Source organism: Electrona antarctica (assembly GCF_951216825.1).
Source record: "Electrona antarctica genome assembly, chromosome: 9".
Classification (NCBI taxonomy): domain Eukaryota; kingdom Metazoa; phylum Chordata; class Actinopteri; order Myctophiformes; family Myctophidae; genus Electrona; species Electrona antarctica.
The window spans coordinates 202,501-225,811 of NC_136790.1; the positions used below are offsets into that span (position 1 = coordinate 202,501).

General features: G+C 45.5%; 1 protein-coding gene across 1 annotated transcript in view; it reads right to left on the reverse strand.

Annotated features, from left to right (window-relative positions):
• Positions 1-23,311, reverse strand: part of LOC306929266 (NACHT, LRR and PYD domains-containing protein 3-like) — a 57,194-nt gene that overhangs the window by 21,667 nt on the left and 12,216 nt on the right. Inside the window, 11 exon segments of the mRNA XM_079509708.1 lie at positions 1,145-1,188; positions 1,879-2,034; positions 2,112-2,285; positions 4,461-4,631; positions 6,339-6,512; positions 8,606-8,867; positions 8,870-10,417; positions 11,720-11,781; positions 13,463-13,582; positions 15,123-15,242; positions 21,797-22,021. Coding sequence (XP_079365834.1) covers positions 1,145-1,188; positions 1,879-2,034; positions 2,112-2,285; positions 4,461-4,631; positions 6,339-6,512; positions 8,606-8,867; positions 8,870-10,417; positions 11,720-11,781; positions 13,463-13,582; positions 15,123-15,242; positions 21,797-22,002 — 3,037 coding nt within the window. The 5' untranslated portion in view covers positions 22,003-22,021.

Below are 23,311 nucleotides of genomic sequence, written 5' to 3' on the forward strand. Positions count from 1 at the left end.
TCTAGACGGGCCTGTTGACTGATACCTGTCCATTTAAACTCTAGACGGGCCTGCCCCAAAGTTATTAGTGCAGCCGCTACCGGCAAACCCTTTACACTCAAGACACTGCCCCCGTTGCCACCCTTAGATCTCCATATATGGAGCTGACCTCGCAATCTCGCCCTTTATTAGGTTCCATTGTGCGTGAGAGAGTGACTAACCATGATCAATTCAGGGCTCAACATTGGTGTGGCCACACCCCCAAGACACAAGGTAAGACCATGTGCCAAGGCAGTGACTTGGAAAGATACATTCAGTTTTGTATTGTTTTACTGTGATTAGCATCTAAGATTGGCAAGGCATATCAATTCACACATTAGCCCTGTTCTGAATGGGAAATATAAGTTGCTACCTTCAAAAGAGACATAATAAATTAATCTGACTGTGTGTGTGTGTGTGTGTGTGTGTGTGTGTGTGTGTGTGTGTGTGTGTGTGTGTGTGTGTGTGTGTGTGTGTGTGTGTGCGTGCGTGCGTGCGTGCGTGCGTGCGTGCGTGCGTTCAATTAGTTACGTTTTATTATGGCTGCTGTGTTACAAGACACATTTCAGTAAAAGCTAATAATAAAGTAAAGTATTGTATTACACAGCTTGGTTGAATGCTTGATTCTGATTGGTCAATCACAGAATTCAGTGGTGCTCTATTACTGAATAATGACTATATATAAATATATACTATAACAGACCGATGTATAATCAAAGGTTCGGAGCACCTGCTGCGCCCCGCTTGATTTACTGCTGTAACGGCGGGGCTCCACTGGACGCATGTGTGACGCGGGTCAAAAAACGAACCGGGGCAATTTTAAAGCAGTCACTGAACGCAGCGCAGCGCAGCGCAGCGCAGCGCAGCGCAACGCAACGCATCATAGGCAGTGGAGCCACCCTTCATTGATTAAAAAGTGAACATTCCCTGACGGTGACGGAGACGCAACGCTGACGCGTCCAGTGGAGCCCCGGCGTAACATGGAAATAGTTAATCACCTTTCAGGTGATTTATCTATCAACAAGGACCACTCAGCCATACATTATCCCTCACGTATCATACGTCTGTACTCACATGTTTTAATAATACAGTAATATATTGTATTGTATCATATGTCTGTACTCACATGTTTTAAGAAGTAGAGGTGAATATTCTTCTTCTTGATCCAACCTGTAGGAATGAAAAACACATTATAACACACACACACACACATGTATGAACACATGTACGAACGCGCACACACACACACACACACACACACACACACACACACACACACACACACACACACACACACACACACACACACACAAAGACGCCTGAGACGCGTCTTACTGCACACATCTGCCTGGGTGACAGCAGACTGCTGGGCGAGCGCTGGCGCTTTGGCATGGGAGGTAAGATCTTAATTTTCGGGCCTGTTGAGAACTCTAGTTTTTGCCGGCTGCTGGGCGCGGCTGCACTAATAACTTTGGGGCAGGCCCGTCTAGTTGCTGGCCAATACTGAAGACATCAGGGATCTCCATATATGGGCTTAATATTGATGAAATCACGTGATGTCACCAGGCATGACCATTATATGGGATGTGACTGACTGACGGGAAATGCACAATTTCATAGTTAACTGCAACCAATCCACATGTATTGAACTCTGTTGTGTCCACTGGAAATATATTTTTACATTGTTCAAATTAACATTATTCCATAAAGTTTACTGCAAGAGGGTTTGGTCAATCTAGAGAAGTGACGCCTCATTTTGTAAAAATGAAATACTAATAAAATAAAACAATTGAACGAAATGGGTTTAAGTTGTCTCTCACAAATCATTTCAGCATGGAAGGACTTCACACATCTACTCACTTGAGAGTAGCCAGTCCAACAGAGAGCAGCTGCTCTCCTCCTGAGGCCCCGGGTTGGTTGAAGCTCATGTCGAGCTCTTTCATGTGGGAGAGGTTGGAACGCAGAGCTGAGGCCAGGCAAGAAAAGCCTTCCTCTGAGACCAGACAGTGGGACAAACTGCAGAGAAACAAACATTTTAACTAATTGCTTCTGATATTCACGTAGAGATTCACACAGAGAGACACATTTCTTACCTCAGAATCTCCAGTGTGCAGTTTGGGCTCTTCAGACCAACGGACAGTTGAATTATTCCATGATTCCTTAAGCCATTTGACGATAGATCCAACTCTGTCAGACTAGAGGAGTTGGAACTGATATGTGAGGATAACTCCTTACAGCATTTCTCTGTGAGGTCAGTTTGTCTCAACCTGGGTTGGAAAAAAGGTTAGACAGACAGACATGTGGACAGGTTAAAAATGTAGGCATTATCAGACACTCTTAATCCAGAGTGATTTTGAGTAAGCAAGAACAACACATGGCAATACATCACATACATACAAATAGTCATCAGGAATCACAAGTAAGCTAAGAACCTAACATCCATCAAGATATGTAGAATATCTTTAGAGTGCTATGTCTACATAAAATACTATCTAAGTTACATAAGTTGAGCCTTTGCATACCCCTGCAAGGTCATCAAGTCTAGGGAAAGTGCTACGGCAAGTTAACATTACAATAGTATTTAATACTATGCCCAAAGAAGAAGATAAAAAGAAAAACATCGACAACCAATCTTTTTAGTGAACAACTAGATAAAATGCCCCTCTGGGCACAGGTCTCCACCAGGCCAGGTCATGTTGTGGCCTCCTGGTGGCGCTATAATAGGACAGGTCTCCACCAGGCCAGGTCAGGTTGTGGCCTCCTGGTGGCGCTATAATAGGACAGGTCTCCACCAGGCCAGGTCAGGTTGTGGCCTCCTGGTGGCGCTATAATAGGACAGGTCTCCACCAGGCCAGGTCAGGTTGTGGCCTCCTGGTGGCGCTATAATAGGACAGGTCTCCACCAGGCCAGGTCAGGTTGTGGCCTCCTGGTGGCGCTATAATAGGACAGGTCTCCACCAGGCCAGGTCAGGTTGTGGCCTCCTGGTGGCGCTATAATAGGACAGGTCTCCACCAGGGCAGGTCAGGTTGTGGCCTCCTGGTGGCGCTATAATAGGACAGGTCTCCACCAGGCCAGGTCAGGTTGTGGCCTCCTGGTGGCGCTATAATAGGACAGGTCTCCACCAGGCCAGGTCATGTTGTGGCCTCCTGGTGGCGCTATAATAGGACAGGTCTCCACCAGGCCAGGTCAGGTTGTGGCCTCCTGGTGGCGCTATAATAGGACAGGTCTCCACCAGGCCAGGTCAGGTTGTGGCCTCCTGGTGGCGCTATAATAGGACAGGTCTCCACCAGGCCAGGTCAGGTTGTGGCCTCCTGGTGGCGCTATAATAGGACAGGTCTCCACCAGGCCAGGTCAGGTTGTGGCCTCCTGGTGGCGCTATAATAGGACAGGTCTCCACCAGGCCAGGTCAGGTTGTGGCCTCCTGGTGGCGCTATAATAGGACAGGTCTCCACCAGGGCAGGTCAGGTTGTGGCCTCCTGGTGGCGCTATAATAGGACAGGTCTCCACCAGGCCAGGTCAGGTTGTGGCCTCCTGGTGGCGCTATAATAGGACAGGTCTCCACCAGGCAAGGTCAGGTTGTGGCCTCGTGGTGGCGCTACAATAGGCCAATGTGAAAAGGGTGCAATTTTTTCTTACGCCTTGGATGGCAATTGGATGATTTTAGTCATTTTGTTCCAAAAATGTGTTTTGCAAAAATCCACCTGTTGGTGGTGCTATAACAGGCCAATGTGAAAAGGGTGGCATATATTCCTCAGGCTAGTAGGAAAGTCTGTGAAATATTTCACGTAAATTGCACGCTGCGTTCATGATTTGAGGATTTTTGTTGAAAACGGGCCAATCCTGCAAACTTTGAAAGCTAATGTTGGCCAATTAGGATGGAATATGAAATATCGGACAGATCCGTCTTGAACACATGACTATAGAGATACTGTGTAACGATTTGCAGGATTTTTGGACAGAATCTGGAGGAGTAATATCTAAAAATGTGTTTTTCAAAAGTCGTCCTCCTGGTGGCGCTATAACAGGCCGTTCTGGAACATTTGGGGCAGAGGTTCATCGTTGGCATCCAGGGAGTGTGTGCAAAATTTGGCATCGACTGGGTTAACGGTGCCGGAGATTAGCTGGTAACGGACGGACGGACGGACGGACGGACGGACGTACTCACTCACTCACGCACGCACGCACGCACGCACGCACGCACGCACGCACGCACGCACGCACGCACGCCTTCGGCCTGGTGGAGACAATTAGTGGAATTACTGTGATTTTCTTCTACTAATTAAGGTTACTAAGGTAATGGGGGGGGGGGGGGGGGTTACTTATCCATTAATGAAACAGAAGTTAATCACAGTGACAAGAACAATCATCATCACATTTCTATAGTTATAGAATAATGGAACTCAGCATCACCGCCCACAATCGTCACCATTAACTGATCAAACCTGAGTATCTTCAGTCTGCATTGTTGACTCTCAAGTCCAGGAAGTAGCTTCGCCATCCCTGCGTCGGTCAAGACGTTGTAGCTCAAGTCCAGTTCCTGAAGACTAGAGCTGGAACAGAGAACTGAGGCCAGATGTTCACAGCAGCTCTCTGAGAGGCTACAGCGACTCAGCCTGAATGGAGATAAACACACACACACACACACACACACACACACACACACACACACACACACACACACACACACACACACACACACACACACACAGTCTTATTTGTATATTACTTATATTTCTCAGTGGGCGTGTCCAAGGCACCTGTCACTCAACTCGCAGCTGGTGTGAAAATGTAAAATGGTGTGAAAATGTAAAATAGCATCTGCAGATGAGAAATACGTCTATATTTAGTTACTATCTATTTATGAATAAACAAACTGATAAGCAAACTGAACTGATGACATGTATTAAAGTGTTAATATTCTATGCTCTGTCGATTAATTTAATTCATACTGTAGGACCACAATGGAAACAAGTCATGTGGACCTTTCTGTGTAATATCATTTTAGCCCGTGTCAATCAATCAATAAATCAATAAATCAGTCAATCAATCAATCAATCAATCAATCAATCAATGTGCATAACATAGATCAAAGGTGCAGAGAGAGAGAGAGAGAGATAAAGAGAACGAGAGAAAACTAGAAAAAGTGCCCTTCTGGGCACAGGTCTCCACCAGGAGGATAGGACTGTGTGAGATGTTTGGCAAAATGTTTAGGATTAATATAAACATGTTTTTGAGGCATTTTGTGCCCTAGTTTTGTTTTGCTTTTAAACTGTGTTTTGTATCAACTGTTTTTTAACCTGTACGGCGACCTTGAGTGCCCTGAAAGGCGCCTTATAAATAAAATGTATTATTATTATTATTAAAAATGTGTTTTGCAAAAATCAACCTGTTGGTGGCGCTATAACAGGTCAATGTGAAAAGGGTGGTATATATTCCTCAGCCTAGTAAGAAAATGTGTGAAAGATTTCACGTAAATTGCATGCTGCGTTCATGATTTGAGGCTTTTGTTCAAAACGGGGAAATCTTGCAAACTCTGAAAGCTAATTATAGCCAATTAGGATGGAATATGAAATATGGGACAGATTCGACTTGAGCACATGACCATAGAGATAGTGTGTAACGATTTGTGAGATTTTTGGACAGAATCTGGAGGAGTAATATCAAAAAATGTGTTTTACAAAAGTCGGCCTCCTGGTGGCGCTATAAAAGGCAGATGCGGAAAATGCAGGTCAACGGTTTGTCCTTGGCCTCTAGGGAGTGTGCATGCAACGTTGCACGCAGATCGGTGCAGTTTTAGGTAAGAAATGTGAAAAGCTGCCTCATGGTGGCGCTATAACAGGCCGTTCTGGAAAATGTGGGGCAGAGGTTCATCGTTGGCATCCAGGGAGTGTGTGTGCAAAGTTTGGCATCGACCGGGTTAACGGTGCCGGAGATTAGCTGGTAACGGACGGACGGAAGGACACACACACGGACGGACGGACACACACACACACGGACGGAGTGCAAAACATACTCTCTCCCCATGCCTTCGGCCTGGTGGAGACAACGAGAGAGAGAGAGAGAGAGAGAGAGAGAGGGAGAGAGAGATAAAGAGAGAGAGAGAGAGAGAGAACGAGAGAAAACGAGAGAGAGAACGAGAGAGAACGAGAGAGAGAGAGAGAGAACGTGATAGGACAGACAGACAGACAGACAGACAGACAGACAGACAGACAGACAGACAGACAGACAGACAGACAGACAGACAGACAGACAGACAGACAGACAGACAGACAGACAGACAGATGATGGATAGATGGATAGATGGATAGATAGATACTGACGTCAGACTCTTCAGTATACAGTGTGGGCTCTTCATTGCATCACAGAGCCTCTTCACTGCATCTTCATCCAGGGGGGTTTCAGACATCTCCAGATCAACCAGATAGGATGGATTAGAGCTGAGAGCTGACACCAGAACCTCACATGCTGCCTCATTGATGACAACGTCACCAAGTCTGTAATTACACATTAACATAGAACATGTGTTAATATTACAAAACAATCAGTTTATACAGCACCACACTGCCAACTAGAAAAAGTGCCCTTCTGGGCACAGGTCTCCACCAGGAGGATAGGACTGTGTGAGATGTTTGGCAAAATGTTTAGGAGTAATATAAACATGTTTGCCTTTGATGGCAAGTGGATGATTTGAGGCATTGTTCCAAAAATGTGTTTTGCAAAAATCAACCTGTTGGTGGCGCTATAACAGGCCAATGTGAAAAGGGTGGGATATATTCCTCAGCCTAGTAAGAAAATGTGTGAAAGATTTCACGTAAATTGCATGCTGCGTTCATGATTTGAGGCTTTTGTTCAAAACGGGGCAATCTTGCAAACTGTGAAAGCCAATTATAGCCAATTAGGATGGAATATGAAATATCGGACAGATCCGACTTGAGCACATGACCATAGAGATACTGTGTAACGATTTGTGAGATTTTTGGACAGAATCTGGAGGAGTAATATCAAAAAATGTGTTTTACAAAAGTCGGCCTCCTGGTGGCGCTATAAAAGGCAGATGCGGAAAATGCAGGTCAAAGGTTTGTCCTTGGCCTCTAGGGAGTGTGCATGCAACATTTCACGCAGATCGGTGCAGTTTTAGGTAAAAAATTAGAAAAGCTGCCTCATGGTGGCGCTATAACAGGCCGTTCTGGAAAATGCGGGGCAGAGGTTCATCGTTGGCATCCAGGGAGTGTGTGTGCAAAGTTTGGCATCGACCGGGTTAACTGTGCCGGAGATTAGCTGGTAACGGACGGACGGAAGGACGGACGGACGGACGGACACACACACGGACGGACGGACGGACACACACACGGACGGAGTGCAAAACATACTCTCTCCCCATGCCTTCGGCCTGGTGGAGACAATAACAACACTGTAATATACACTACAATTACTATAAATATTACTACTACTACTATGGAGGCATGGGTAATGAAATTATCACAATAATACATCTAATAAAGGTAAATGTTTAACTTAATTTGTGATGACACACACACACACACACACACACACACACACACACACACACACACACACACACACACACACACACACACACACACACACACACACACACACACACACACACACACACAGTTTTCAAAATGTATAAAACATTTCGAAAATAGCAGATCTACAAGCTCACAATGCGTCGCATTAGGACGCGCTGTGAGCTCCTAGATCAACGTGAGCTACAGTATGTAGAACAACGCGTCACATTGCGAGCTTGTAGATCGGCTATTGTCAAAAAGACTAAATATATATAGAGTGGTAGGGATAGAGTATAAGTGGTTAATTTATGTTTAGTAATACAAATCTAAAACATAACTAGTAACTAAAGTGTTCAAATAATTGTAGTGGATTTTCTTCTCAGAATGTAGTTTTACTCAAAGGTACATAAGTGTTGGCATCAAGTACTCATTATGCAGACTATTCCGTTTTATGTCTAAAATGTATTACAAATATTTTGAAAATAGCTGATCTACAAGCTCACAAACGTGTTGCGATGCGACACTTGTAGATCGCCTATATTTTCCAAATAGACAAAGTTTAAATAGGGCTGAAGTGGTTAACCCATTCTGGGCGGGAACCCCTTTTGGTGTTAGCATAATGATATGCTTTAGCTATTGAAAAATAGCAGATCTAAGCTTGTAGGTCTGCTATTTTTGAAGAACGACTTTTTCAGAAAACTGTCAGGATTTAAAAGACATTTTTGGAATCTGATCTCAGGTCAAAATGGGTTTATGTATGTTTTGTAATAATAATCAAAATCTCCAAATTAACAAGTAAATAAAGTTTTCAATAAATTGTAGTGGAGTACAATCAGTACAGTCAGCCAGCTGGCTGGCTGGCTGGCTGGCTGACTGACTGACTGACTGACTGACTGACTGACTGACTGCAGCTTTAGTATGATGATGATCAGGATCAGGAAGACTAGCGACCGCAGTAGCGGAAGCTAATGGGGATCCGAATAAAGAATAAAGAATAAAGAATAAAGCTTTAGTATGATTTCCTTCATGTTGTTCAAATCCCCATGAATACTAACCGAGCCTTTTTGCAGTTCCTCACAGCTGGCAGCAGTCTCGCTTTCCCGCTATATGATGTGTTGTATTTGTCCAGGTCAAACTCATCCAGAACCTCCTCTGACATCAGCAGCATGTGAGCCAGAGCTGAACATTGGGTTTCAGACAGTGTCTTAGATCTGTCCCCTGACTCCAGGAACTGTTGGATCTCCTGATGAACTGAGTCGTCCTTCATCTCCATCAAACAGTGGAAGATGTTGATACATCTGTCAGGGGAAGCATCATCCCGTCAATGCTCATCTCCTTCAGGTTGTTGATGACTCTCTGGATCTCCTCTGGACTGTTCTCTGTCTGACCCAGCAGGCCTCCTAACAGACTCTGGCTGGACTGCAGTGAGAGGCCATGAAGGAAGCGGATGAAGAGGTCCAGGTGGCCGTTCTTACTCTTCACGGCTTTAAGGATGGCTTTCTTCAGGAAGTCACCCAGGGGCATGTGACTGAAGTCTTCTCCCAGGAATGTCTTCAGCACCTCTGTGTTCCTCTCAGTGAAACAGTGCATCAGGTAAACTGCAGCCAGGAACTCCTGAATGCTCAGATGAACAAAGCTGTAGACCTTCCTCTCGAAGATCACACTTTCTCTTTTGAAGATCTGTGTGCACACTCCCGAGTACAGCACGGCGTCGTTCACATCAAGACCACACTCTTCCAGGTCTTCTTGGTAGAACATGACGCTGCCTTTCTTCAGATGCTGAAACGCCAGCATGCCCAGGTTCAGAAGACCCTCCCAGTCGGTCGCCATGAGCTGCTGTTGACTCAGCTCACCTTTCTCACCATACTTAAGGTTCTTCCTACATATCTGGACCAAAATGAAGTGGGCGAACATCTCAGTGGGGGTCGTGGGCAGCTGTCCTGTCCCGTCGCTCTTCAACAGGACCTCCAGAACCGTGGCAGCGATCCAGCAGACGAGTGGGATGTGACACAGGATGTGGAAGCTCTTTGTTTTGTTGACGTGTGAGATGATCCTGCTGGCCAGCTCCTCGTCATCACTGAACCTCTTCCTGAAGAACTCCTCCTTCTGGGGGTCTGTGAACCCTCGTACTTCTGTCACCCTGTCAATGCATTGAGGAGGGATCCGATAGGCTGCCGCGGGTCTGGTGGTTATCCAGAGGAGAGCCGAGGGGAGCAGATTCCCCTTGATGAGGTTCGTCAGCAGCACGCCCACCGATGATGTCACCGTGACATCAGAGACGATGTCATTGTTGTCGAAGACGTCAGAATCAATGTCAATATTCTCGAATTTCAGCGGAAACCTGCTTTCATCGAGACCATCGAAGATGAAGACAGTCTTACAGGCAGCGAGCTGCTCTGCTGTGACCTTCTTTAACGTTGGATGGAAGTCATGGATCAGTGAGAGAAGACTGTGCCGCATCTCTCGGACCAGGTTCAGCTCCCGGAACGACATCAGAATCACGAGATCGATGTGCTGATTGGCCACGCCCCCCGCCCAGTCCAGAGTGAACTTGTACACGGAGTAGGTTTTCCCAATGCCGGCGATGCCCTTCGTCAGAACTCTTTGGATGTCTGTCTCACCGGCTGCCAAGCGCTTGAAGACTTCAGTGCACTTCATCTGGTCAAAGAGGCTCTTCTCCATCTTGGACGCTTTCTCAAGCTGCCATACCTCATGTTGCAGATTAACCCCTTCACTGTCTCCCTTTAAGAGGTAGAGTGTTGTGTAGTTCCTGTTGAAGGAGGTTCCAGGTACTGGTCCGGTGTTGTCATCTCGCTGACCTTCGATCCTCTTCATCACACCGATCACATATGGGTCTCTGACATGTTCTGGAACACAACCGTTCAATGTTATTAAACCATGTTCTGGAACACAGCCGTTCAATGTTATTAAACTAAACAATGTACGATGCGTCACAAATGGGAAGAAGGCAATGGCAACCCATGATGTTTTCATTTATGCATTTGCTTGGAAAGCGCAAAGTTGCCAAGCTGGCTGAGTGGCCCTGTTTGGTTTTGTGTATTTGCGTATGAAAGCGAGCATGGCAAGGCGCAGGAACAGTATACTGTACTGTGCTGTACTGTAAGTCTGTGTACTGTACTGTTCTCTGTACTGTTATTATTGTTTTTATTATTATTATTATTACATGGATTAATATTGTGATGTGAGCTTTCTTTCTGGACTGTACTGTACTCATGTGTACTGTACTGTTATCTGTACTGTTGATATTATTGTTGTTATTAGTGTAGTGTTCTTATTTTTTATTATTATTATTATTGAAAGAGAGCATGGCAAGGCGCAGGAACAGTATGTGTGTGTGTGTGTGTGTGTGTGTGTGTGTGTGTGTGTGTGTGTGTGTGTGTGTGTGTGTGTGTGTGTGTGTGTGTGTGTGTGTGTGTGTGTGTGTGCGCGAGTGTGTGTACTGTGTAACTTCCGGTAGTGTTTCCGGCAGTGTGAAAGGTAACACGAAAAACACGTGGGTCACGTGGTGGGGTTTTGAGCCATTTGGAAGGGGTGATGTAGTGTTGCCAGGTCCACGTATTGTAAGCGAGTGGTAGTGTGTGTAAGTATAGGCTGTAGGCTGTAGGAAGTCAGGGTTTGCGGCCTTGTTTACATAGACGTGGCAACAATGGTGGCGGCGCAGCCAATGAAAAGAGGGGAATCACGGGATGCAGTGTTGCCAGGTCCGCGAATTGTAAGCGAGTTGTAAGTACCGTGTTGAATGGCATTTTTTCTGGGCTTGTTTTCATAGACCTGGCAACATGTGAGTGTGTGCGTGCGGAGGTGTGGGTGCTTGGGGAGATATTGTTTGTTGTGAAGAGATACAATGCCGGCGTGGGTGTGGAAGGGAGGCAACGTTGGTGTCAGTGCAATGAGTAATGTTCCGCGGGTGGTGTTGAGGGTCGGCGTTCGGCGCGATATGAGGAGATAGCGGCCGAATGACGCGGAGGGTAAGTGTGTGACGTCACTGCCGTGTGAGTGTAGTGTGTTGCAGTGTGTCAGTGACGTGTCAGTGATGTATGCAGTGTGTGACTTTGGGTCCCTTTTCCTGGGTTGGATACAACTTCTCACTTGTATATATAGATATTATTTACATCATGTCATAAATTTATGAATATCTCAGGCTTTACTTGGTAGAATGCTGGAGGGACGGTCACACACTGAACCCCTGGATGGACCCTCAGTCCCCTCTCTGTGGAGAGACACACACACACACACACACACACACACACACACACACACACACACACACACACACACACACACACACACACACACACACACACACACACACACACACACACACACACACACACACACACACACACACACACACACACACACACACACACACACACACACACGACGCTAGTAACTAGTGATGGATGGTAACAGACTAGTTGAGTACTAGTAGGTGAAATATTAGTAGCTTTGTGTCTTTGTAGTTGAAGTTGAAACCATCTCAACTCAACTCGTTTAAACACTTCTAAAGAGAGGTCAGACTTTCTAGGCACTCTAGGACCTTTTTCCTGAAAAATTCCCCGGCATGAAAAGTGTTAAGTGTAGCTCTGTTTCCACCACAGTCTGTGTGCAGTGGGTGCAGTCTGTCTTGTCATGGGAGCGTGCAGTGGGTGCAGTCTGTCTTGTCATGGGAGTGTGCAGTGGGTGCAGTCTGTCTTGTCATGGGAGCGTGCAGTGGGTGCAGTCTGTCTTGTCATGGGAGCGTGCAGTGGGTGCAGTCTGTCTTGTCATGGCAGCGTGCAGTGGGTGCAGTCTGTCTTGTCTTGGGAGCGTGCAGTGGGTGCAGTCTGTCTTGTCATGGGAGCGTGCAGTGGGTGCAGTCTGTCTTGTCATGGGAGCGTGCAGTGGGTGCAGTCTGTCTTGTCATGGGAGCGTGCAGTGGGTGCAGTCTGTCTTGTCATGGGAGCGTGCAGTGGGTGCAGTCTGTCTTGTCTTGGGAGCGTGCAGTGGGTGCAGTCTGTCTTGTCATGGGAGCGTGCAGTGGGTGCAGTCTGTCTTGTCATGGGAGCGTGCAGTGGGTGCATTCTGTCTTGTCATGGGAGCGTGCAGTGGGTGCAGTCTGTCTTGCCATGGGAGCGGGCAGTGGGTGCAGTCTGTCTTGTCATGGGAGCCTGCAGTGGGTGCAGTCTGTCTTGTCATGGGAGCGTGCAGTGGGTGCATTCTGTCTTGTCATGGGAGCGTGCAGTGGGTGCAGTCTGTCTTGCCATGGGAGCGGGCAGTGGGTGCAGTCTGTCTTGTCTTGGGAGCGTGCAGTGGGTGCAGTCTGTCTTGTCATGGGAGCGTGCAGTGGGTGCAGTCTGTCTTGTCATGGGAGCGTGCAGTGGGTGCACAGTCTGTCTTGTCATGGGAGCGTGCAGTGGGTGCAGTCTGTCTTGTCATGGGAGCGTGCAGTGGGTGCAGTCTGTCTTGTCATGGGAGCGTGCAGTGGGTGCAGTCTGTCTTGTCATGGGAGCGTGCAGTGGGTGCAGTCTGTCTTGTCTTGGGAGCGTGCAGTGGGTGCAGTCTGTCTTGTCTTGGGAGCGTGCAGTGGGTGCAGTCTGTCTTGTCATGGGAGCGTGCAGTGGGTGCAGTCTGTCTTGTCATGGGAGCGTGCAGTGGGTGCAGTCTGTCTTGCCATGGGAGCGGGGTCTGTCTGTGTCAGCCTTTCTCTATCGCAAGGCTGTGTTCACAGAGTCTGTACCTGGTCAAGGACTGTCTTAGTTTTGTGTCAGTCACAGTGCTCAGGAATTCTGCCAGTGTGTATTCTCTGTTTAGCTTTTTTTCTGTCATCACCGTTATAACAATTCTGACTCCGACCTTTGATTGAAACCTTTATTCATTCTCGAAAAGATTAGAGTTTAAAATGATCTTACTTTGAGCGTGAAGGTCCAGGTTCATCACTGACGTCTGAAGAGAGTCCGGTAGAAGTGAGAGAGTAGATGCCACTCGTTGTGCTGCTTGGAGCCTCTGGTCTCTGACTCTGGTTGTCATCCCTGTTATCATTGTTTATGTCACCCCTGTTATCATCACAATAACAACACTGTTTCTGTCTCCTCTGTTATCATCACAATAACAACACTGTTTCTGTCTCCTCTGTTACCACCACAATAACAACACTGTTTCTGTCTCCTCTGTTACCACCACAATAACAACACTGTTTGTCTCCTCTGTTATCATCACAATAACAACACTGTTTCTGTCTCCTCTGTTACCATCACAATAACAACACTGTTTCTGTCTCCTCTGTTACCACCACAATAACAACACTGTTTCTGTCTCCTCTGTTACCATCACAATAACAACACTGTTTCTGTCTCCTCTGTTATCATCACAATAACAACACTGTTTCTGTCTCCTCTGTTACCATCACAATAACAACACAGCAGTGGGTGCAGTCTGTCTTGTCATGGGAGCGTGCAGTGGGTGCAGTCTGTCTTGTCATGGGAGCGTGCAGTGGGTGCAGTCTGTCTTGTCATGGGAGCATGCAGTGGGTGCAGTCTGTCTTGTCATGGGAGCGTGCAGTGGGTGCAGTCTGTCTTGTCATGGGAGCGTGCAGTGGGTGCAGTCTGTCTTGTCATGGGAGTGTGCAGTGGGTGCAGTCTGTCTTGTCATGGGAGCGTGCAGTGGGTGCAGTCTGTCTTGTCATGGGAGAGTGCAGTGGGTGCAGTCTGTCTTGTCATGGGAGCGTGCAGTGGGTGCAGTCTGTCTTGTCATGGGAGCGTGCAGTGGGTGCAGTCTGTCTTGTCATGGGAGCGTGCAGTGGGTGCAGTCTGTCTTGTCATGGGAGAGTGCAGTGGGTGCAGTCTGTCTTGCCATGGGAGCGTGCAGTGGGTGCAGTCTGTCTTGTCATGGGAGCGTGCAGTGGGTGCACAGTCTGTCTTGTCATGGGAGAGTGCAGTGGGTGCAGTCTGTCTTGTCATGGGAGCGTGCAGTGGGTGCACAGTCTGTCTTGTCATGGGAGCCTGCAGTGGGTGCAGTCTGTCTTGTCATGGGAGCGTGCAGTGGGTGCACAGTCTGTCTTGTCATGGGAGAGTGCAGTGGGTGCAGTCTGTCTTGTCATGGGAGCGTGCAGTGGGTGCAGTCTGTCTTGTCATGGGAGCGTGCAGTGGGTGCAGTCTGTCTTGTCATGGGAGCGTGCAGTGGGTGCAGTCTGTCTTGTCATGGGAGCGTGCAGTGGGTGCAGTCTGTCTTGTCATGGGAGCGTGCAGTGGGTGCAGTCTGTCTTGTCATGGGAGCGTGCAGTGGGTGCAGTCTGTCTTGTCATGGGAGCATGCAGTGGGTGCAGTCTGTCTTGCCATGGGAGCGGGGTCTGTCTGTGTCAGCCTTTCTCTATCGCAAGGCTGTGTTCACAGAGTCTGTACCTGGTCAAGGACTGTCTTAGTTTTGTGTCAGTCACAGTGCTCAGGAATTCTGCCAGTGTGTATTCTCTGTTTAGCTTTTTTTCTGTCATCACCGTTATAACAATTCTGACTCCGACCTTTGATTGAAACCTTTATTCATTCTCGAAAAGATTAGAGTTTAAAATGATCTTACTTTGAGCGTGAAGGTCCAGGTTCATCACTGACGTCTGAAGAGAGTCCGGTAGAAGTGAGAGAGTAGATGCCACTCGTTGTGCTGCTTGGAGCCTCTGGTCTCTGACTCTGGTTGTCATCCCTGTTATCATTGTTTATGTCACCCCTGTTATCATCACAATAACAACACTGTTTCTGTCTCCTCTGTTACCACCACAATAACAACACTGTTTCTGTCTCCTCTGTTATCATCACAATAACAACACTGTTTCTGTCTCATCTGTTACCATCACAATAACAACACTGTTTCTGTCTCCTCTCTTACCATCACAATAACAACACTGTTTCTGTCTCCTCTGTTACCACCACAATAACAACACTGTTTCTGTCTCCTCTGTTACCATCACAATAACAACACTGTTTCTGTCTCCTCTGTTACCATCACAATAACAACACTGTTTCTGTCACCTCTGTTATCATCACAATAACAACACTGTTTCTGTCTCCTCTGTTATCACCACAATAACAACACTGTTTCTGTCTCCTCTGTTACCACCACAATAACAACACTGTTTCTGTCTCCTCTGTTACCATCACAATAACAACACTGTTTCTGTCTCCTCTGTTACCATCACAATAACAACACTGTTTCTGTCACCTCTGTTACCATCACAATAACAACACTGTTTCTGTCTCCTCTGTTACCACCACAATAACAACACTGTTTCTGTCTCCTCTGTTACCACCACAATAACAACACTGTTTCTGTCTCCTCTGTTACCATCACAATAACACTGTTTCTGTCTCCTCTGTTACCATCACAATAACAACACTGTTTCTGTCACCTCTGTTACCATCACAATAACAACACTGTTTCTGTCTCCTCTGTTACCACCACAATAGCAACACTGTTTCTGTCTCCTCTGTTACCATCACAATAACAACACTGTTTCTGTCTCCTCTGTTACCACCACAATAACAACACTGTTTCTGTCTCCTCTGTTACCACCACAATAACAACACTGTTTCTGTCTCCTCTGTTACCATCACAATAACAACACTGTTTCTGTCTCTGTTACCATCACAATAACAACACTGTTTCTGTCTCCTCTCTTACCATCACAATAACAACACTGTTTCTGTCTCCTCTGTTACCATCACAATAACAACACTGTTTGTCTCCTCTGTTACCACCACAATAGCAACACTGTTTCTGTCTCCTCTGTTACCATCACAATAACAACACTGTTTCTGTCTCCTCTGTTACCACCACAATAACAACACTGTTTCTGTCTCCTCTGTTACCATCACAATAACAACACTGTTTCTGTCTCCTCTGTTACCATCACAATAACAACACTGTTTCTGTCTCCTCTGTTACCATCACAATAACAACACTGTTTCTGTCTCCTCTGTTATCATCACAATAACAACACTGTTTCTGTCTCCTCTGTTATCATCACAATAACAACACTGTTTCTGTCTCCTCTGTTACCATCACAATAACAACACTGTTTCTGTCTCCTCTGTTACCATCACAATAACAACACTGTTTCTGTCTCCTCTGTTACCATCACAATAACAACACTGTTTCTGTCTCCTCTGTTACCATCACAATAACAACACTGTTTCTGTCTCCTCTGTTACCACCACAATAACAACACTGTTTCTGTCTCCTATGTTACCATCACAATAACAACACTGTTTCTGTCTCCTCTGTTACCATCACAATAACAACACTGTTTCTGTCTCCTCTGTTACCACCACAATAACAACACTGTTTCTGTCTCCTCTGTTACCATCACAATAACAACACTGTTTCTGTCTCCTCTGTTACCATCACAATAACAACACTGTTTCTGTCTCCTCTGTTACCACCACAATAACAACACTGTTTCTGTCTCCTCTGTTACCACCACAATAACAACACTGTTTCTGTCTCCTCTGTTACCACCACAATAACAACACTGTTTCTGTCTCCTCTGTTACCACCACAATAACAACACTGTTTCTGTCTCCTCTGTTACCATCACAATAACACTGTTTCTGTCTCCTCTGTTACCATCACAATAACAACACTGTTTCTGTCTCCTCTGTTACCATCACAATAACAACACTGTTTCTGTCTCCTCTGTTACCATCACAATAACAACACTGTTTCTGTCTCCTCTGTTACCATCACAATAACAACACTGTTTCTGTCTCCTTGGTTACCATCACAATAACAACACTGTTTCTGTCTCCTCTCTTACCATCACAATAACAACACTGTTTCTGTCTCCTCTGTTACCATCACAATAACAACACTGTTTGTCTCCTCTGTTACCACCACAATAGCAACACTGTTTCTGTCTCCTCTGTTACCATCACAATAACAACACTGTTTCTGTCTCCTCTGTTACCATCACAATAACAACACTGTTTCTGTCTCCTCTGTTACCATCACAATAACAACACTGTTTCTGTCTCCTCTGTTACCATCACAATAACAACACTGTTTCTGTCTCCTCTCTTACCATCACAATAACAACACTGTTTCTGTCTCATCTGTTACCATCACAATAACAACACTGTTTGTCTCCTCTGTTACCACCACAATAGCAACACTGTTTCTGTCTCCTCTGTTACCACCACAATAACAACACTGTTTCTGTCTCCTCTGTTACCACCACAATAACAACACTGTTTCTGTCTCCTCTGTTACCATCACAATAACAACACTGTTTCTGTCTCCTCTGTTACCACCACAATAACAACACTGTTTCTGTCTCCTCTGTTACCATCACAATAACAACACTGTTTCTGTCTCCTCTGTTACCATCACAATAACAACACTGTTTCTGTCTCCTCTGTTACCACCACAATAACAACACTGTTTCTGTCTCCTCTGTTACCATCACAATAACAACACTGTTTCTGTCTCCTCTGTTATCACAATAACAACACTGTTTCTGTCTCCTCTGTTACCATCACAATAACAACACTGTTTCTGTCTCCTCTGTTATCACCACAATAACAACACTGTTTCTGTCTCCTCTGTTATCACAATAACAACACTGTTTCTGTCTCCTCTGTTACCATCACAATAACAACACTGTTTCTGTCTCCTCTGTTATCACAATAACAACACTGTTTCTGTCTCCTCTGTTATCATCACAATAACAACACTGTTTCTGTCTCCTCTGTAACCACCACAATAACAACACTGTTTGTCTCCTCTGTTATCATCACAATAACAACACTGTTTCTGTCTCCTCTGTAACCACCACAATAACAACACTGTTTCTGTCTCCTCTGTTACCATCACAATAACAACACTGTTTCTGTCTCCTCTGTTACCATCACAATAACAACACTGTTTCTGTCTCCTCTGTTACCACCACAATAACAACACTGTTTCTGTCTCCTCTGTTACCACCACAATAACAACACTGTTTCTGTCTCCTCTGTTACCACCACAATAACAACACTGTTTCTGTCTCCTCTGTTACCACCACAATAACAACACTGTTTCTGTCTCCTCTGTTACCATCACAATAACAACACTGTTTCTGTCTCCTCTGTTACCATCACAATAACAACACTGTTTCTGTCTCCTCTGTTACCATCACAATAACAACACTGTTTCTGTCTCCTCTGTTACCATCACAATAACAACACTGTTTCTGTCTCCTCTGTTACCATCACAATAACAACACTGTTTCTGTCTCCTCGGTTACCATCACAATAACAACACTGTTTCTGTCTCCTCTCTTACCATCACAATAACAACACTGTTTCTGTCTCCTCTGTTACCATCACAATAACAACACTGTTTGTCTCCTCTGTTACCACCACAATAGCAACACTGTTTCTGTCTCCTCTGTTACCATCACAATAACAACACTGTTTCTGTCTCCTCTGTTACCATCACAATAACAACACTGTTTCTGTCTCCTCTGTTACCATCACAATAACAACACTGTTTCTGTCTCCTCTGTTACCATCACAATAACAACACTGTTTCTGTCTCCTCTCTTACCATCACAATAACAACACTGTTTCTGTCTCATCTGTTACCATCACAATAACAACACTGTTTGTCTCCTCTGTTACCACCACAATAGCAACACTGTTTCTGTCTCCTCTGTTACCACCACAATAACAACACTGTTTCTGTCTCCTCTGTTACCACCACAATAACAACACTGTTTCTGTCTCCTCTGTTACCATCACAATAACAACACTGTTTCTGTCTCCTCTGTTACCACCACAATAACAACACTGTTTCTGTCTCCTCTGTTACCATCACAATAACAACACTGTTTCTGTCTCCTCTGTTACCATCACAATAACAACACTGTTTCTGTCTCCTCTGTTACCACCACAATAACAACACTGTTTCTGTCTCCTCTGTTACCATCACAATAACAACACTGTTTCTGTCTCCTCTGTTATCACAATAACAACACTGTTTCTGTCTCCTCTGTTACCATCACAATAACAACACTGTTTCTGTCTCCTCTGTTATCACCACAATAACAACACTGTTTCTGTCTCCTCTGTTATCACAATAACAACACTGTTTCTGTCTCCTCTGTTACCATCACAATAACAACACTGTTTCTGTCTCCTCTGTTATCACCACAATAACAACACTGTTTCTGTCTCCTCTGTTATCACAATAACAACACTGTTTCTGTCTCCTCTGTTACCATCACAATAACAACACTGTTTCTGTCTCCTCTGTTATCACAATAACAACACTGTTTCTGTCTCCTCTGTTATCATCACAATAACAACACTGTTTCTGTCTCCTCTGTAACCACCACAATAACAACACTGTTTGTCTCCTCTGTTATCATCACAATAACAACACTGTTTCTGTCTCCTCTGTAACCACCACAATAACAACACTGTTTCTGTCTCCTCTGTTACCATCACAATAACAACACTGTTTCTGTCTCCTCTGTTACCATCACAATAACAACACTGTTTCTGTCTCCTCTGTTACCACCACAATAACAACACTGTTTCTGTCTCCTCTGTTACCACCACAATAACAACACTGTTTCTGTCTCCTCTGTTACCACCACAATAACAACACTGTTTCTGTCTCCTCTGTTACCACCACAATAACAACACTGTTTCTGTCTCCTCTGTTACCATCACAATAACAACACTGTTTCTGTCTCCTCTGTTACCATCACAATAACAACACTGTTTCTGTCTCCTCTGTTACCATCACAATAACAACACTGTTTCTGTCTCCTCTGTTACCATCACAATAACAACACTGTTTCTGTCTCCTCTGTTACCATCACAATAACAACACTGTTTCTGTCTCCTCGGTTACCATCACAATAACAACACTGTTTCTGTCTCCTCTCTTACCATCACAATAACAACACTGTTTCTGTCTCCTCTGTTACCATCACAATAACAACACTGTTTGTCTCCTCTGTTACCACCACAATAGCAACACTGTTTCTGTCTCCTCTGTTACCATCACAATAACAACACTGTTTCTGTCTCCTCTGTTACCATCACAATAACAACACTGTTTCTGTCTCCTCTGTTACCATCACAATAACAACACTGTTTCTGTCTCCTCTGTTACCATCACAATAACAACACTGTTTCTGTCTCCTCTCTTACCATCACAATAACAACACTGTTTCTGTCTCATCTGTTACCATCACAATAACAACACTGTTTGTCTCCTCTGTTACCACCACAATAGCAACACTGTTTCTGTCTCCTCTGTTACCACCACAATAACAACACTGTTTCTGTCTCCTCTGTTACCACCACAATAACAACACTGTTTCTGTCTCCTCTGTTACCATCACAATAACAACACTGTTTCTGTCTCCTCTGTTACCACCACAATAACAACACTGTTTCTGTCTCCTCTGTTACCATCACAATAACAACACTGTTTCTGTCTCCTCTGTTACCATCACAATAACAACACTGTTTCTGTCTCCTCTGTTACCACCACAATAACAACACTGTTTCTGTCTCCTCTGTTACCATCACAATAACAACACTGTTTCTGTCTCCTCTGTTATCACAATAACAACACTGTTTCTGTCTCCTCTGTTACCATCACAATAACAACACTGTTTCTGTCTCCTCTGTTATCACCACAATAACAACACTGTTTCTGTCTCCTCTGTTATCACAATAACAACACTGTTTCTGTCTCCTCTGTTACCATCACAATAACAACACTGTTTCTGTCTCCTCTGTTATCACAATAACAACACTGTTTCTGTCTCCTCTGTTATCATCACAATAACAACACTGTTTCTGTCTCCTCTGTAACCACCACAATAACAACACTGTTTGTCTCCTCTGTTATCATCACAATAACAACACTGTTTCTGTCTCCTCTGTAACCACCACAATAACAACACTGTTTCTGTCTCCTCTGTTACCATCACAATAACAACACTGTTTCTGTCTCCTCTGTTACCATTCTGTCTAGTGATGTGACCAGTTAACCATCATTCTGTCTAGTGATGTGACCAGTTAACCACCATTCTGTCTAGTGATATGACCAGTTAACCACCATTCTGTCTAGTGATATGACCAGTTAACCATCATTCTGTCTAGTGATGTGACCAGTTAACCACCATTCTGTCTAGTGATGTGACCAGTTAACCACCATTCTGTCTAGTGTGTGACATCCAAGCTGGAGTTAAAACTTACAGCTTTCTGGATGCTGGAGGCTCCTCCCCCACGGTGTCTGGTGGTTGGTCTTCATGTCTGGATGATGGAGGCTCCTCCCCCACGGTGTCTGGTGGTTGGTCTTCATGTCTGGATGCTGGAGGCTCCTCCCCCACGGTGTCTGGTGGTTGGTCTTCATGTCTGGATGCTGGAGGCTCCTCCCCCACGGTGTCCCCAGAGTCACTCATCTTCTAGACTTTAACACATCTATGATGAACACCACAAAGGGTATTTATTATTTAAACACTAACGTCCCAAATCCTAAAATCTACCTAACCTAAAGTGTCTATTATTAAAGGAGCATTCAGTGATTTGGAAACAGTCACATGGTACACCCCGGTAACCAGATGTGCACATGCACACTCTACAGTGGGCATGCAACAGGCCAACAGCACACACACACCGAGGCCCGCCCCCGCTCGATCATGATTGGCGGAAGGCCCCTCTCTATCCTGATTGGATGAAGGCTGGGCCACCTAGCCAAAAATGAAACCTAAGGTTTGTTGACCCCCAGGGGTTAACTGGAGACAGGGAGGAACTCCTTATATGGTCAGCACACTCTATAGTAGGGATGATTATCACAACAAAACAAAAAAATAAGTGATATTTGAATTAAAGGGGGAATGACACGCCCCTCGGGAGATAAGAACGGCTATGTGTTATGCTAATCTTGATGATGACGTCAGAGTGCCGATGAGCTTTCCCCATTGTCTTCTATGCAGGCTTGGTGGCAGTAGTAGCATAGCAACTTATGCTACTCTTTTGGTGTCACATTTATACTAGGTGAAAGTCTCATTAAAAAAAAAAGTGTTTTCTCTCGAAAGTCTTAGTTACAGTGAGTTAAGGTGTTTTTTTAGGGTAAAGGTCCCCACACACCGAGCGCGTTTTTTGGATTTTCAGCAGCGTTTCTCCATCGTTTTTCCGAAAAAACGCGTCCAGTGTGCAACCACCTTAAAATCTCTTGAGCCCCATTGCCCCCCCCATTGCCCCCGCTGGCTGTCCACCTCTGAACAGCGCTCAGCGGGTCAATGGAGACTCAATTGGTCTCCGGTTCCAACTCCGATGTTGCGGATTTCCCCCCTGGATCCCCCTGGGGTTTAAGAGGTTAACTGTTGCATAATCGCAATTATAAAATGTATATTCCTCTTCAAAGGAATAGGCAGGGCCAGGCTGCCAGGCAGGGCCAGGCTGCCAGGCTGGGCCAGGCTGCCAGGCAGGGCCAGGCTGCCAGGCAGGGTCAGGCTGCCAGGCTGCCAGGCAGGGCCAGGCTGCCAGGCAGGGCCAGGCTGCCAGGCTGCCAGGCAGGGCCAGGCTGCCAGGCTGCTCTGCTCTCATGTCGTGAGCACTAGTAACCTGACACCGACATGGGGGGGACCGCCCTCTCTCTCTCTCACACACACACACACACACACACACACACACACACACACACACACACACACACACACACACACACACACACACACACACACACACACACACACACACACACACACA